Source organism: Anabrus simplex, chromosome X (genome assembly GCF_040414725.1).
Source record: "Anabrus simplex isolate iqAnaSimp1 chromosome X, ASM4041472v1, whole genome shotgun sequence".
Classification (NCBI taxonomy): Eukaryota; Metazoa; Arthropoda; class Insecta; order Orthoptera; family Tettigoniidae; genus Anabrus; species Anabrus simplex.
The window spans coordinates 135,520,778-135,538,036 of NC_090279.1; the positions used below are offsets into that span (position 1 = coordinate 135,520,778).

At 41.6% G+C, this 17,259-nt stretch overlaps 1 protein-coding gene across 1 annotated transcript; it reads right to left on the reverse strand.

Moving 5' to 3' along the window:
- Nucleotides 1-462: 462 nt before the first annotated feature.
- On the reverse strand, nt 463-11,630 carry LOC137503357 (zinc finger protein 180-like). Its single transcript, XM_068230914.1, has 2 exons — nt 11,019-11,630; nt 463-471 (listed from the first exon to the last, which is right to left on the reverse strand). The coding sequence occupies exons 1-2, from the start codon at nt 11,628-11,630 to the stop codon at nt 463-465; spliced, it is 621 nt and encodes a 206-aa protein (XP_068087015.1).
- Between the last annotated feature and the right edge of the window lie 5,629 nt (nt 11,631-17,259).

Genomic DNA, 17,259 nt, shown 5'->3' on the forward strand with positions numbered 1-17,259 from the left:
CCACAAGTGAAACCTCAAATATATACTCCATCATCATATCAGGTACCGAAAGTATTACCACCACGGCAGCTATAAAAATTCTTAGTGACCATCATGCGCATTAAGGTCATCACAGTGAAGTGGAAACTCATCTTCAGGATACGCTGCAACATGACCTCGTAGTTCCTGCCAATGCTCTTCCCTATCCAGGTCGTCACAGCCAGATTGTGACATAGAAAACACAAGTTCGAGAGAATGCAACGTCGAATGTAATTCACATAAGGCTGTCGGAATAGCACTGAACCTCAGCAACTCAATCTTGCATGCTTGTGCACACAATGAAATCAACTCCATTCCTGCTGGATGTAACCTGGCAGATAAGTTCATAGACATCTTTGATGTCATGAGATTTCTGGCCTTTCCAAAGCGAGCAACTTAAAATCTAATTACATAGCTACACTTCAATTCTAAACCGGACTTACATTATCCAAACTGCAACATGTTAACAGGAACAATAGAATGAAAAGATTAAGTAATAATAAAGCAAGAATGATATTTACTAATAAAATAATTATTCTACAATAATTCTAAGCCAATTTAGATGTATCCTAACTACAATAGTTTAACTGAAGCAACAAATATTCCTAAAGTATAAATTTATGGAACTTATGAGAATGTAAATATTCATTGACTATGTACATAAAATTTAGTTTCCTTGATTCATCAAAGAGACAAAAACGTGAATAGTTTGAATGTAGTTATCAGTCAAAGAACAATGGCCAGTTATAATTGTACCGGGCGGTACACCTCCACGCCGCTAATTTAAAATTTGCGCCACGTGAAACTCCTCTACTGGAGGAAGTCCGAACTTTATCTAATGAGTTAATTTTCAAGTGTCTCAAAAGATGTCACTACGTGGAAATTTTGGAGTTTTTGAACTGTGTCATTTTCGACGTATTTTTGTTTTGCTTGTAGTAAGAAGTGTGAACTTTCTCTTCTAGAGGACACTACGGAAGATCAACTATGGTGCACCCTAGTGCGAAGTGAAAGAAGTGTTTTTTGGAGAAATTTTTATTTCAAAAGTTTGTTTCTTGTTAAATTTCTTTCTGTTATTGTTTGAGTTGGCTGTATACCCCTCTCTTTCCCCTTGTTTTGAATTTAGCCAATCCCGAATTTCTTCAATTAATTTTTCCACCAATTATGTGTTTCTTCTTCCGTTTGTGTAGGGGTTTTCTCGGTTAGCCAATAAAGTTTTTTGGGAGGGTGTTCTCATTCCCCTAACGCCTGGAACCTTCCGCGAGAGTATATAAACTGCTGATTTTAGGGTCTCCGGGCCACTTCTGTTCCATCCTTTCGTGTGTAAAGTACATAGCAGGGGGCGGGAAGCGCCTCTTTCTTCACCAGCAGTTCAACACCAGGTAATGGCCTCTTAATAACTTCTTTTCTTGCTAGGTCGGCAGTTTAACTCTCGGGGCGGGTTCGAAGAGTTTCCACCATGTAACCTTTTCCTAAAATGTAACTACTCTTTACATCTATTCTCTTTTAAAGCTACATATTGGGATAGGGAGTGCTTAACCCTCTCGAGATCCCACTCATATGGTTTTGAGGTGAACTTATTTTTTCACAACCAATTCTTCCTTAACGTAATGTAAATTTGGTCCTTTCATAAGTCACATCTTTAGTATGGGATTAGCCCTTGCATTAACGGCCTAGAGCCAAAGTAGGTTTTAAACAAAATGTATTAGGAGTGCAGTTCACCTCCTCTCAACTTGGTATTTTAGAGGCCATGTTATTGTTCTTTTCTCTCTTAATAGGCCTCAGTAGGTTGGGTCTTTTACCCCTGTGTTTAGGTCCTCAGAGGACAGCTTGAAGGTCGAGTTTGGTGTGGCCTTTGATTGACTTAAATTTTGAGAGCAGATTGCTCTTTTTGGAACTTGATTTTTGTATGCCTCGAGGAGGCTTGTCTGTGTAAAGAGGAGCTAGTGCTCCAGGGCATGATTGGGGTCTTCTGCCACTTTTGTTGAATTTTGTATATCGTAAGGTTGGGCTTCTAGCCCAAGAATCGTGTGTTTGGCTCTCGGAGCCCAAATTCTGTAATCTCTGTAATTGTACATTTCAAATTGTGTTTTCGGCTACTAAGTACCTGTTCTATTTGTTATTACTTAATCTTGAAAAGAAAATATAACCTTGTTAAATTTTACATTAACTTTAATTTCGTAGTTTGAGACCCTTTCACACCCGCACCTTCTTTCACCTCTAACTACCACGGAAAACTCCGTAACAATAATCATAAATTTAAGCCATATTAATGAAGGTTAATTGAACATAACCTACGGCATATTGTTTATTTGATGGTTTCTACCATTTCTCTTTCACACCGACACAGATAGGTCATATGGCGATGATGAGCTAAAAATGGCGAGGAATGAGAAGGAAGCAATTGTGGCCCCAGTTATTCAGTACAACAAGGAAGAAATTGCTTGAATTCCTTCTCTACCTATACTTACTGTGAGAGTATATTATTATGTAATTTCAAACAATACGTTAAAAAGTAAGTTTTTATTTTAGAAATTCAGCTTTCACAGTTCCCCAGATGTACATGCACATTTGGACATAAGTTTTCATATACATGTCCAAAAGTAGTAAAGTAGATTCCCAAAATTCTATGCAGAGCATGCCTTCCTCCCTTGAAGTCAAGATGGGCTGCCTACGTATGCTCTTCGGATCTAGGATCGAGGTGGCCCTTACTTCTTCGCAGCTTCTCTGTATGCCCTTCACCAAGAATCCCTTTAAGAGACTTATCAAGCTTATCGGCATTGTAATTACGTTAGACAATGCTTCCATATTTATGCTTATATTCTTGCAACGCATTCCGAAGTAACCCCATGAAAGGACCTTACACAGAAGAACAGCCAAAGACATGATTCTTGAGGTGATCAAGCTAATGCAAGTTGAACCTAACAGCACTTCAGTTACAGTAAAACAATTCACTTCAACTAACATTTCTTAACAATGTGAACATTTGGTACCACACGATACAACAAGCAACGTCTCTCACTGAGGGACAAAGAAAAAGAGACATCAATCAAAAAAAGGTTTATCACAATAGTTCTATGAACTTTGACTGTCCTACATCAACACAGATCTATCCATGTTAAGAAACAAAGTACACATATATGTGAAGATAAACCGACATCCAGAATTATCGCATGGAATATTTGGAAGAGAAGTGTACGAAAATACTAATCAATTACAGGGTATATGCTGTAAACGGGAATCATGGATCAAAGGTATCTGGGCATAGAGAAATACTCACAGGTCAATTTATCTCCAAAAGTGAGGAGACAGGGTTGGATCAAACACATTTCAATGACACATGGGTGAAATATCAATTAAGAAATATTAAATGTAATGATTATCATTATTTTACTGTAAAACCAATTATAGTATTAACATTAACAGCTAAAAGATAGCTGGGCATCTCAGAGAAGTTAACTGTTAATAATGCAGAATGACACTACATAAGCACTGTACAAGTCTACAGATAGTTTCACCTTAAAGTTCTACACAACACTTTATACTGAAAATGCAGTTTTCACACCACACACAGGATTTCTACAAACCAATTTTACTAATTCCGCATCAATATATCGAAATAATACACTTTTAATACTTCTGCATCATTTATAAAGCAGTGTATACTGTGGAAAGAAATCTTTCACCTACAACATATTGTAACCGAAGATGGCATAACTGGAGTTAAAATTGAGATTGCTGCAAAAGCCTAATTTAATTCGGCCAGTGGGTCATTTACAACAGCTGTGGTGAAGGCCAGGATCTGATAACACTGGAGAAATTCGCCTTTAGGCTCATTGCTGCATGGCCGTTGTTAACTTGTTACGGAGTTATCCGTGGTAGTTAGAGGTGAAAGAAGGTGCGGGAGGGAATAGGTCTCAACTTACGAAATTAAAGTTAATTTAAAACTTTAACAAAGGTTACATTTTCTTTTCCAGATAAACAAATAACAGACTATAACAGGTACCAAGTAGCAGATCAACAAATTAAGAAAGTACAATTTTAGTTGGTTACAAAATTTGGGCTTCGAGCCCGACACTCATGAACCTTGAGCTATGAGCCCAACTTTACCTATGTACCAAGTTCAAACAAAGGGGCAGAAAACCCCAATCATGCCAAGGAGCACTTGCTCCCGCTTACCATGTTGAGACTCCTCGAGGCACACAGAAATCCAACTTTAAGAAAGAGCAAACCCGCTCTCAAGGTTCAAGCCTATCAAAGGCCCCAACAAACAATACTTCAAACTGCCCTCAAGGCATACCAAGAACTGGGGTAATAAATACCCAACCTACTGGGCCACTTCAGTAACATCTCTCCTAGTGTGATTATGTAGCAGAAATCCATTTCAATAAAAGCCAGAAGTAATCAATAAACAATAAACAGTCATTTGATGGGTACTTAGCTCATGAAATGTCCTGATGCCTCGATCTTGAAACGCTGCCTGTCACAACTTCATTGGTAGCTGGACCTAACCAAGGTTCCTTCACTATCAAGTCCACAACTTTAATTCAGCTTTTTGCAACTATCACACATAGCATGCACTGCCATCTCCCTAGTAAATGCTAGAGGCCAATTGTCCACTTGGCGACCATAATCTGGGGGCATGTGCCACCAGAAGCCCTTTCCTTGCCCCACGAACAAAGTTTCTGTCACTAGTTGGACCTATAGATGTATATAAATACTGTTGTTTGTACTTCCTAAGAGTTGGCTGCCTTGCGTAGCACATTATCACATACTCCCAGACATAGAAACAAAGGGGAGACATACTTTTCCTAGATGCCCATATAGCAAATGGCGACTGCTGGGGTTAATATTGGGGAAGCACATAGTAAATTATGCCCCTGCCAAACTTATTCAGCTACTAAGGGTTAAATTCTGACCTCTATAAAGTTATTTGCCATGAGACTCACAAGTGATGCATTTGTTGTTCTTTCAAGCCAGGCTGGTTCCTCTTCGATTTTTACTTGCAGGTCCATTTCACACTGCAACTGAAGTAGTTAGAAGATACTGGGGTTCTTGATTACTTCCAATGATTTTACACTGAAACATAGCCCAGAGAAATATATTACCTTATTGCAGTCATTGCTACTTAGGTTATCTGTCAACAGACTAAGCATTATGCTTGAAATTTTACATGATCGTCAATATTATGAACATACCAAAAAGACTCAAAATTTTACATGACTGTTAATATTGTGATCATACCTATTGGACCTCAAGTTTTCTATGACTGATATTATGCAGAAGAATCTCCATAACAACACTGATAACCATAACAAGAATTCTACATATGATATCCTAAACGGAAACTTTTCAAAATTTCGAACCCTACTACCTTATGTCGCAGCCTACAGTGTAAAGAACAACTCAACATTCACAGCGCCACTATTAAATTGCAAACATAGGTAAATAACACAGCAACACAATAATAAAAATTATGCACTACATATTGTAATTTCTTTCTGAAACTAATATCCGCAATTCTTCGCCTGTGTAGCCCTTCAGAAAAATTCTTCACTCCAAAAAATTTTGATAGGTAATGTAAGTTACGTTATATTGCTGCAACACACGAGGAACAGATTTGCCGGCACTTGTGACACAAAGGCCAGGAGTTTTCAAAAAGTATGCCAGTTATATGCGTACACAGTTTTAATTCTTAAGTAGAAATAAAATTTAAGAAAATTAAAAATATTAAATGTTAAAAATATGTAGAATGCTGAAACTGACAAGATCATTCATTTATGAAAGAAAGACTGGAACTGACAAGGTACAACATAATACTTTTCTCTCTTATTGCAGTTTAACGTTGCACTGACATTGCAAAAGTTTTCAGCAACACCATTTGTATTTTCCCAAGGAACTTACTATATGATACATCTTTCAGTCTGTCAAAAGAGGCACCTTGGGCCACACACTGAAAAATATTGAGATTTGTACTTCTTTTTCGTCTACTAGAGGATGGCAAATCTCTGGCAGAGTAGTGTTTGAAGAAACCAAGACATGATAGCACATACTCTGTTCCTACATACTGCAACAAAACACAACATATTATTCAATCAGTCATCTGCATTTAGATGATAAACAATGTCAAGCTACAAAATTGTATGCATCCCTTGTATTCATTGATCTACACTATTTACAGTAAAAATGTTCTATTTTATGTGACTGTAGGATATATAAAAAATGTTCTGCTACATTTAAAAGGATGGAATCATGAATATATTTGAGGGTTTAAAAGACAAGAGAGAGCTTAAAGATTCTGTGATTGCTCGCTCTTACAACATACAGGAGGTACAAATAATGCTTCCTTTCAGTCCATCCGCAGGAGAGGAGTTCTAATAAATTTACAGAAATATGTAGCATCAGGATCTACATACAATAATATGGCAGCTGATAAGGCACAAAACATTCCCATGCCAAGTCACAACATAGCTCCACCTATTAAGAGCTATGTCCAAGGAATTGCTTGCTAATTTAGTACAGTATTATGAACAATATGCTGCTACTTCCACAACATTACGGTGTGCAAGGGACTTTGCTGTGACCTAGACGAAATGCCAGTTGAAGACAGTGGAAACTCACTTCAGACAGTGCCATTTGTACCTACTGTATATCGAAGGCAGAAATCTATGTTGGTGGTTGCAGAGTAGGCTGATCTGTGGTCTAACAGCATGCACTCCAACCGGCCAACCAAGCTGAGGAGGGGTGGCTATGGTTCCACCATGTTTCTACACCTCTGCATTTGGGACACAGAAACGGGCTGTTCCCCTACCACTGGCTGTCCTGAGATTGGTTTTTCCTTTCGCCTGCAGTAAGGCGAATGATGGGACAGTTCCTAGTATATGTCATGGCCACCAAACATCTTGCCCTCACCACAAATCTCCTTGCTTAAGATGATGATGCCTGTTGATTAAAAGGGCCTAAAATCTAGTTCATTGTTTTAAGAGAAAGTACAACTAGGCAACCATCCCCTATATATATATTAGTAATCGGAGAGAAGAAATGGAAGGGGGCTGACACTAGGACAAATGATGGTATCAGCTAAGTAGGACCATGCCCTTTGAGGAAAATAAGACTCCCTAGGCCTCCATACATAATACAATCGGGGGCAGAAAAGAACAGGTCGTGATCGAGGTAGATCAGATAGGATAGATGAAAGTGGGGAGCCTGGCACAAGTAAGCGGAAGCAGTGCCAAAAATCAATTAAGGGATCCGTGGTCGCCTACCCAAGCTCCCAAGTACAGAGCCCACATGGGACCCCTTTTAGTCGTCTCTTACAGCAGGCAGAGGATGCTGTGGCTGTTATTATACTGCCCCGACCCACAGGGGGACAACTATGATAAGGCTAGTTGCTTTACGTTGCACCGACACAGATAGGTCTTATGACGATGATGGGACAGGAATGGCCTAGGAATGGGAAGGAAGCAGCCGTGGCCTTAATTAAGGTACAGCCCCAGCATTTGCCTGGTGTGCAAAATGGGAAACCACAGAAAACCATTTTCCGGGCTGCCGATAGTGGGGTTCGAACCTATCTCCCGAATACTGGATACTGGCCGCACTTATGTTTCAAATTATCCGAAATTCATTTGCCTTGGTGTGGTATGTTTTCATGTTCTGGCCTCAGGAGATTAGTAAAACAAGAACAGTAAGGATGCTTACCTCAAATATCTTGTACTTTTTCTTCAAACACGCAAACGAAGATAACAGATATACGCATGCAAATCAAAGTAAAGCTAATTGTCACAAACGTCAAAAACATAGTCGTCTCACGTGGTCCTAGTTGTCAAACTCAAATCGACCAATAGCAATCGGGAGATGTTTCTACCAATATGAGCTGCCGTATTCGTCACGTGGGCTTAGGGTGAGTGACGTGATGTACAATGGCGCGCCCACGCGGGTGGAGGGCAAAATTATTCAGTCTGAGCCGGGCCCTCGGAACGGTAGGACCTATGCTGCTGTCAAACCCTTTCACGTGGTAGTGGTGGCGGTAAAGTTCGGCAGAAAGGTTCACTGCCGTCTCAATCCTACATATATAGATTGAGACGGCGGTGGTTCGGTTATTGATGATGGGGAGGAAGGGGCGTTATCGTTGAAGGAGGGATTGGATATGGGTGGGGTATAGTAGCCATTACTGAATGAAAAAAGCTCATTTGCGAACTTTAATCTGAAAATGCAACAACCCGACAACATTATAGAGATCATTTTGCAGTTGCTCACAATCTTATAACTTATTTATTACTCTGTACAGAATAACATCTGCGAAAAGCCTTATCTCTGATTCCACTTCTTTACACATATCATTGATATATATAAGAAAACATAAAGGTCCAATAATACTGCCTTGAGGAATTCCCCTCTTAATTTTTACAGGGCCAGATAAAGCTTCACCTACTATAATTCTCTGAGTTCTGTTTTCTAAAAACAGAGCCACGCATTCAGTCACTCCTTTATCTAGTCCAATTGCACTCATTTTTGCCAGTAGTCTCCCATGATCTACCCTATCAAATGCCTTGGACAGGTCAGTCGCGATACAGTCCAATTGACCTCCTGAATAGAGGATATCTGCTATATCTTGCTGGAATCCTACAAATTTTGCTTCACTGGAATAAACTTTGTAACAGTATGACTTCTCTTCTGTGTGTGTCCGCATATGAACAGTTAGGTCAGACTGCCTTTCTTTGTGAATGATTTGCCACAGACAATGCAGTTGTTTGGCTTCTCCCCTGTATGGGTCCGCATTTGATCGGTCAGACTGCCTTTCCTTGTGAATGGTTTGCCACACACATTGCACCTGAAAGGCTGCTCGCCTGTATGGGTCCGCATATGTTCGGTTAGTTTGCCTCTCTTTATGACTCGCCTGTATGTCTCCGCAAATGTTCGGTAAGTTTGCCTCTCTTTATGAATGATTTGCCACAGACATTGTAGCTGTATGGCTTCCCGCCTGTATGGGTCCCCATATGACCGGATAGAAAGCGTTTCTGTATGAATGATTTGCCACAGACATTGTAGCTGTTTGCCTTCTCGCCTGTATGGGTCCGCATATGATCGGTCAGACTGCCTTTCCTTGTGAATGATTTGCCACAGACATTGCACCTGTAAGACTTCTCGCTCGTATGGGTCCGCATATGTCCGATTAGTTTGCCTCTCTTTATGACTCGCCTGTATGGCTCCGCATACGTACGGTTAGTTTGCCTTTCTTTATGAATGATTCGTCATAGATATTGCACCTGTATGGCTTTTCGCCAGTATGGGTCCGCATATGATCGGTCAGATTGCCTTTCTGTATGAATGATTTGCCACAGACATTGCAGCGGTAAAGCTTCTCGACTGTATGGGTAAGCATATGATCGGTCAGATTGCCTTTCTTTGTGAATGATTAGTCACAGAAATTGCCCCTGTTTGGCTTCACGCCTGTCTGGGTAAGCATATGATCGGTCAGACTGCCTTTCGTTGTGAATGATTAGCCACAGACATTGCATCTGTTTGGCTTTACGCAGGTATGGGCACGCATATGATCGGTCAGATTGCCTTTCTGTATGAATGATTTGCCACAGACATTGCAGCGGTAAAGCTTCTCGCCTGTATGGGTAAGCATATGATCGGTCAGACTGCCTTTCGTTGCGTATGATTTACCACAGATATTGCAGCTGTATACCTTCTCGCCTGTATGGGTCACGATATGTTCGGTTAGTTTACCTTTCTGTATGAATGATTTGCCACAAGCATTGCATTTGTAAGGCTTTTCGCCTGTATGGGTACACATATGAACGTTCAGACTGTTTTTCTGTGCGAATAATTTGCTACAGACATTGCAGCTGTAAGGCTTCTCGCCTGTATGGGTCCGCATATGTTCGGTTAGTTTACCTCTCTTTATGAATGATTTGCCACAGACATTACAGCTGTATGGCTTCTCGTCTGTATGTCTCCGCATATGGTCGGTAAGTTTGCCTCTCTTTATGAATGATTTGCCACAGACATTGTAGCTGTATGGCTTCCCGCCTGTATGGGTCCCCTTACGACCGGATAGAAAGCATTTCTGTATGAATGATTTGCCACAGACATTGCAGCTGTTTGCCTTCTCGCCTGTAAGGGTCCGCATGTGATCGGTCAGACTGCCTTTCCTTGTGAATGATTTGCCACAGACATTGCAATGTAAGACATCTCGCCTGTATGGGTCCACATTTGTTCGATTAGTTTGCATCTCTTTATTACTCGCCTGTATGGTTCCGCATACGTTCGGTTAGTTTGCCTTTCTTTATGAATGATTCGTCATAGACATTGCAACTCTATGGCTTGTCGCCAGTATGTGTCCGCATATGATCGGTCAGATTGCCTTTCTGTATGAATGATTTGCCACAGACAATGCAGCTGTTTGCCTTCTCGTCTCTATGGGTCCGCATATGATCAGTCAGACTGCCTTCCCATGTGAATGATTTGCCACAGACATTGCAACTGTAAGACTTCTCGCCAGTATGGGTCCGCATGTGATCGGTCAGATTGCATTCCTTTGTGAATAATTTGTCACAGATATTGCATCTCTATGGCTTCTCGCCTGTATGGGTCCGCATATGACCGGTTAGAATGCCTTTCTGTATGAATGATTTACCACAGACATTGCAGGTGTAAGGCTTCTCGCCTGTATGGGTCTGCATATGACCGGTTAGAATGCCTTTCTGTATGAATGATTTACCACAGACATTGCAGGTGTAAGGCTTCTCGCCTGTATGGGTCCACAAATGATCGGTTAGATTGCCTTTCTTTGTGAATGATTTGTCACAGACATCGCATCTGTTTGGCTTTACGCGTGTATGGGCACGCATATGATCGGTCAGACTGCCTTTCGTTGCGTATGATTTGCCACAGATATTGCAGCTGTAAGGCTTCTCGCCTGTATGGGTCCGCATATGGTCGGTTAGTTGACCTCTCTTTACGAATGATTTGCCACAGACATTGCAGCTGTTTACCTTCTCGCCTGTATGGGTACACATATGAACAGTCAGACTGCCTTTCGTTGCGTATGATTTCCCACAGATATTGCAGCTGTAAGGCTTCTCGCCTGTATTGGTCCGCATATGGTCGGTTAGTTGACCTCTCTTTACGAATGATTTGCCACAGACATTGCAGTTGTATAACTTCTCGCCTGTATGGGTAAACATATGAACAGTCACACTGCCTTTCGTTGTGAATGATTTACCACATACATTGCAGCTGTATGGCTTCTCGCCTGTATGGGTCCGCATATGTTCGGTTAGTTTACCTTTCTGTATGAATGATTTGCCACAAGCATTGCATCTGTAGGGCTTCTCGCCTGTGTGGGTTCGCATATGTGCGGTTAGTTTACTTCTCTTTATGAATGATTTACCACAAACATTGCAGCTGTAAGGCCTTTCGCCTGTATGGGTAAACATATGAGCTGTCAGACTGCCTTTCTGTGAGAATGATTTGCTACAGACATTGCAGCTGTAAGGCTTCTCGCCTGTATGGGTACGCAAATGAACGGTCAGACAGCCTTTCGTTGTGAATGATTTTCCACAGACATTGCAACTGTAAGGCTTCTCGCCTGTATGGGTCCGCATATGTTCGGTTAGTTTACCTCTCTTAATGAATGATTTGCCACAGATATTGCGTCTGTATAGCTTCTCGCCTGCATGGGTCCACATTTGACCGGTTAGACTGCCATTCTGCGTGAATGAATTTCTACAGACAATGCATTTGTTTGGCTTCTCTCCTGTTTGAGTCAGCTTGTGATAAGATAAACTGCTGTTCTTGACAAATGATTTGCAACATACAGTGCAAAAGTGAGGCTTGTTGCCTGTGTGAATACCCATGTGACCTGCTAGTTTTTTCCAGCTGATTGATTTTCCACAGACGTTGCAGCAGTATCGGTTCTCGCCCGTGCGAGACCGCATAACGTCCGGCCTTTTCCTGAAATTTGAATGAGATACTGAGCAATCGTTTATAATCCCACCTTTATGCAATCGCGTGTCCCCAGTCAGCATTTTCCTCTTTGTAAAGCAATTATCAGAAAATCCGCACACTTGGAGCGGGTGGATCCTGAGGTGATTCGACAAGCTGCTTCGGCTACATAACACCTTTCCGCAGTGAGCACACTTGAAGGGTCGATCTTCCTTGTGTGTCTTCAGATGTCGCAAGAGGTTCAACTTCCTAGCCAGGACTTCACTGCACACACTACACCTAAAACTAGATGATCCGCCTTCCGGAGGTTGATGATCTCTATGGCTCACCACGGGTCTCGATCTACAGTGACAAATTAAAACCATGTGACCAATAGTTCAGCAGCCAAATACACTACAACTCTCACACAGGGGATTTGCTACTGGACATTCCAATCACTGATATCCAGTGCAGAGAGCTCGTTACTCATAAACATTAGATTCCTAAGAGTAAACATCACCTGAGGTTAAATTTCAAAAGCTCTCACTTGTTACGAGAATATATTGCGTCTTTTCTTAATCACGATATCAGGCGCAAGAAACCTGTCACGGTTTAGAAATGTACGAGTTATTACAACCTCATTTTAAGAAAGCATGAGAAGTGGTCCAGCCTAAAAGGGTAAATACTCATACAAGCTCTTTAATCCAGCACATATTATTCTATCGAAATCCGTAGTCTGTCCTCCTACATAAAGAACGGCATATGCTTTGGAGTTTTGATCTTGTTGAAGCACTCTGCGCTTTGTTGCAGGGAAGTAATAATTTTTGTAAAGGACCTTGTTCTTGAGGTTGTTTGAGAGAATGTCTGTGCTGTAGACATTAATAAAGTTGAGAACGTTTGCCGACATTTGGCATTGGTGGTAGCGTTTTATTACAATGTCCTAATATCCCAATTTTGAAACCAAACGCAACCTATCATGCACTTGAATATTCTTACAAGTATTACTTTAACAATACGGATAGAAGCAGCATGAAAATCAAGGCTTGTGCCAAAATTAGAGATGAAAAGACGTTGAATTGCACCGTGGTGGTTGCTGCTATGTAAAAGAAGAATTATTACTCTATTTATTTCAAAAGATCACGGGCAACGTGATTATTTTTAGTGGATTCATAACATAGTTGGATAGCATCCAATTCTCCCCACCACAGAGTAGTTCTACGTATTCTACGGAAGAAGGGCGGGAAATGCAAATTTCTTGGTTAAAGGTGAGATCCGCTTACAACAGCGACATGGGAAAATCGATCACGCATGCTAAAATATATCGTAACATGGACTGGTACATTCCAATTCATGCTGTATGATCTGAATTCGCATGGCCCAGTCGAATGCATGACTGGCTCACAAGCAAAGTAATGGGTGGCTCGACCATGTATTGTTACTGCACTCTTTGGAAAAAATAAGTGGACAAATGAAAGGGGGACATTGATTCCAGAGATGACAGACTAAATCTCTTGATCATCAAACAAGATATTGATGTTGACACCACTAGACAACAGGGGGCAGAAAATACGACACTGGATGGTATGTCATGCGTTCTGTGGCATATCACACCAAGCAAAGGTGCAAAAGTCTGTAACCCTTCTTCTTTACGTGAATACTTGATTCCTGTGACAAGTAATTTATCAGGTTCACAATTAGTTTTCAGTAAAATAATGTTTCATTTTGCATTGATAAATATTCTACACCAACCAGCTATATTGCTGTAACACGTGGCGCTTCCCAGGTGACGGGTACGGGTTCCCCGCTAGCCTGCCGATGAACTTGAGCAAAATATAAAAGCTCTCGCGTACCAAACATGTACAAAGTTTTTAATGGCAACTTTGGCGGAGATGGAGACGTTCACTAGGGACCAGATGGCGGAAGAGGTACACTAAATTTCTGGAAGTTAATGCAGAAAAGAGGGTAGCGTTTCTTCTCTAGAAGAGTGGCTGCAAAAGGCATCTGTTCTCCATGTCCGCAGCTGCGTTACTACCTTCCGTCATGAGCACTTAAATGCTTCAAGACAAGCCGGCCGTAAAATAATGCCGTTACATCATTACAGAAATATGTCTCATGGTATCGGAGCCAAGCTTAGTGCAGCCCCTGGAAGGGACGCGCATTGGCAGTGCCCAGTCAGCATGAAAAGTATGCTAGGTTTACCGTCGCACGGGCTGTGACGGCTAACCATGCTAGTACCCCCATTATGTATCCCATCATTGAATTATGCCTGGGTGAAGTAGCGAATACGCCACTGCACTTGAGAGAAGGCTTGTAGGCATCTGAGAGGTGCGGAAAAAAGATGGAATGGAGAAAAGTCATGTGAAAAGAGGTGTGGTTACTAACTGGTGTACAACATAAACCGAAGAACAGCTCATGGTGTTGACATCGTCATATCAGCTAAATTTGACGGTTCAGTTTCCGAGGTGAAAGAGTTTGACAATCGCTTGATGTAACTCGTCCGCATTGGGGAGAGAAGGAAATTCCAATTATTCAGCGCAACGCTCCACAAACTGACGTGCGCATGGAAACCAAAGGTGCGTTCTGGGCACTGCCTGACAAGAAGACCGCTGACTATCTTATCGCTGCCGCTGATCTGAATGGACGTGTCGGACCGAGGAAAGAAGAACAAACAGTCCATGGCGTTCATGGATATGGAGAAAAGAACGACGATGCCCAACAAATTCGTGATTATGCAGAAACTGATCATCGCAAACACACGGTTCAAAAAGAGTGATATTCATCTACTCTGTACTACAGTGGCTCCCATCCAATTCGCATTGACTACATCCTTGTGAGAGGGTGAAATCTCGAAGATGTTCTAGAGATAACAGTTGTCCCTTATTAAATCCTTGCGATGCAACAACGACCAATCATCTAAGCTGTGGATAAAGTCACCAAGAGCCCAATACTTCACAGGAAATAGACAAATTGGGATCAAATGGTTGCCCCTGAAGAAGGAGACTAACGTCGTTGTAAAAGTTACAGAGCCACAAATCACCATAGTTGAAGTGAGCCGGACTAAACTGAAAGACGCCTTTCGCTCTATTCCTGGAACAATTAAGTCAGGGCGACGACAACGAAGGATTAAACATGATATATGGCCAAGGAATGAAGATGTTAAATATGCAGTACGGTTGAAGAAGCAGCTGTACCACGAGTTTCTTGCTCGTTGGAATGCCTACAAGGCAGCCACTCGTAAAATGAAGGAGGTATTTGCCGTAACAAAATCAAACCGGTAGCCAGGTCTATATGTGAAACATGACATGCGCGAATTCGAGCGGAATTTTTAACGGCTAGTCCAATCGAGCCATCGCAAAACGTCAGAAGTCCAACGTTTTTACGGCATCAATGAGGTACAGACGATTTGCTACTGGACAGGCGGGAAGCGCGAGTACACTGGTGGAACTATTTTGACAACATTTGAATCATGAAAGTTCCGCATCTACTAATCCTAATCACCTCCGCTGTTGAAGGTCCAACGTAGCAAAATAACTTCACTAAAGTCCAGACTATGCTGAAGGAAATGAAACCAGGGAAAGCCATCTGTCCCGATTATCTTCCAGCAGAGTTTTGTTTCTCTCAATGGGGGGATGCAGCAGTGTGGCTAAAGCAAGCGACGGATTATCAATTCAGAAATAAGGGAAGCCCTGCCAATTTTTCTAATCACGGCCCGAACATACTTCTGAGCCTCGCAATGAGAGACTTAGAACAAATCTTCGACAAAAGGATTAGCGATTTAGACAAACATACAACAAGCCAAGCTGGATTTGTGTAAAATTGTGGCGCAATAGGAGAAACCCATGCTGCCGGACTATTACTTGAGAAACACTGTGAAAAGAATAAGAGGCTTCATCACAAATTTCTGGACCCTTAGAAGCCCTTCCATCGGGGACTTCATGACCTAATCAGTCAGCCCAACAAGTACATGGCATTCCAGAGCACCTTGCTGAGAGGGTATAATTGCTCTACAAAGAACAAATGAGTTGTGTTCAAGCTGCCGCAGGAGCGTCTGATGACTTCCGCATAACTGTAGGAGTCCATCAAGGCCCAGGCTTATCACCACTGCAGCTTATTCTTGTGATGGACATAATTACCACAAACCTGCGCAGTCCAATACCATGGACACTTCTCTAAGCAAATGATATCATTTAGCTGAAGAGAATAAGCTAGACCTGCAGCGTCAAACAGAAAACTGGAACAATCGACTAGCGCAATAAGCCCCGCGCCCCAACAAGAAAAAGACAGAATACATTGCATTACATCGTCGAGAAGTTGGAACCATGCATGTTGACGTTGAAGATATTGCACGAGTAGAGATATTTAAGTATATTGCATCCACAATCTATGATTATGGCCGACTTACTGATGAAGTCAACTTAAGGATATACACAGCCTGACTGAAGTGGAGAATGACAACAGGCGACCTTCCGAACTTTGGACGAAGGACCATCTCTAAACTAAGTTCTACCGAACTGATATCTGTCCTATCGATATCCATCCTGTCGTTTTCTACGGCAACGAATGCTGATCAGCTCTAGAGGTAGAACGCCAACTAAGCATCATGGATACGAAGTTGCTTAGGTGGAAGGCTGGCATAATTAGGCTAGATCACATTACAAATGATGTTATTAGAAAACGTTTTGGCATTGCAGCGATCCAGAAGAAAATTGGGGAAAGGCGTGTGCGCTGGTTTGGTCATGTGTTGCGTGTACAGGACGATACATTGGGAAAGTCAGAGTATTACACAGAAAGTCGGTGAAAAGAGGCGCTAGGGACGAACCAGACAGCATAGACTGATAAAGTGCACAACGGCCTGAAAGTTGGAAGACTACATGCAGACATGGCCCGAGACCGAACTAACTGGAGTCAATGAACCACAACACCGGACCCTGCCTACAGATGCAGACTGATGAATATTCTGTTACAAAAATGGATATTTTACACATCCTAACATTCAAATTAGTTTATTGTATGTTCAAATTTTCTCCCCTAATGCCTATGTCCGATATCTATAAAAACTTATTTTCACAAAATAGTGTTTGAACGTCTGAACGCTTCTGGATTTCGTGTTTAAGTGATTCCTATAAATGCATTGTGAAGATAAACTTATAACTCAAAAAATAAAAAATGGGTATATCTGTGTTAAATGGGAAGGGCAGTTTGAATATCCGGTGAAATTATACGAGTGCCTACAAGAGGGGAGTCCGTCAGTGTATTCTAGCCTGAATAGAATTTTGCAATTCATATTTTTGCTTACATACGTCATAGACA

What these genes read in the sequence shown, in the direction of transcription:
- LOC137503357 (XM_068230914.1), bottom strand. Translation starts at nt 11,630, where the DNA reads ATGCGGACCCATACAGGCGAGAAGCCTTACAGTTGCAATGTCTGTGGA.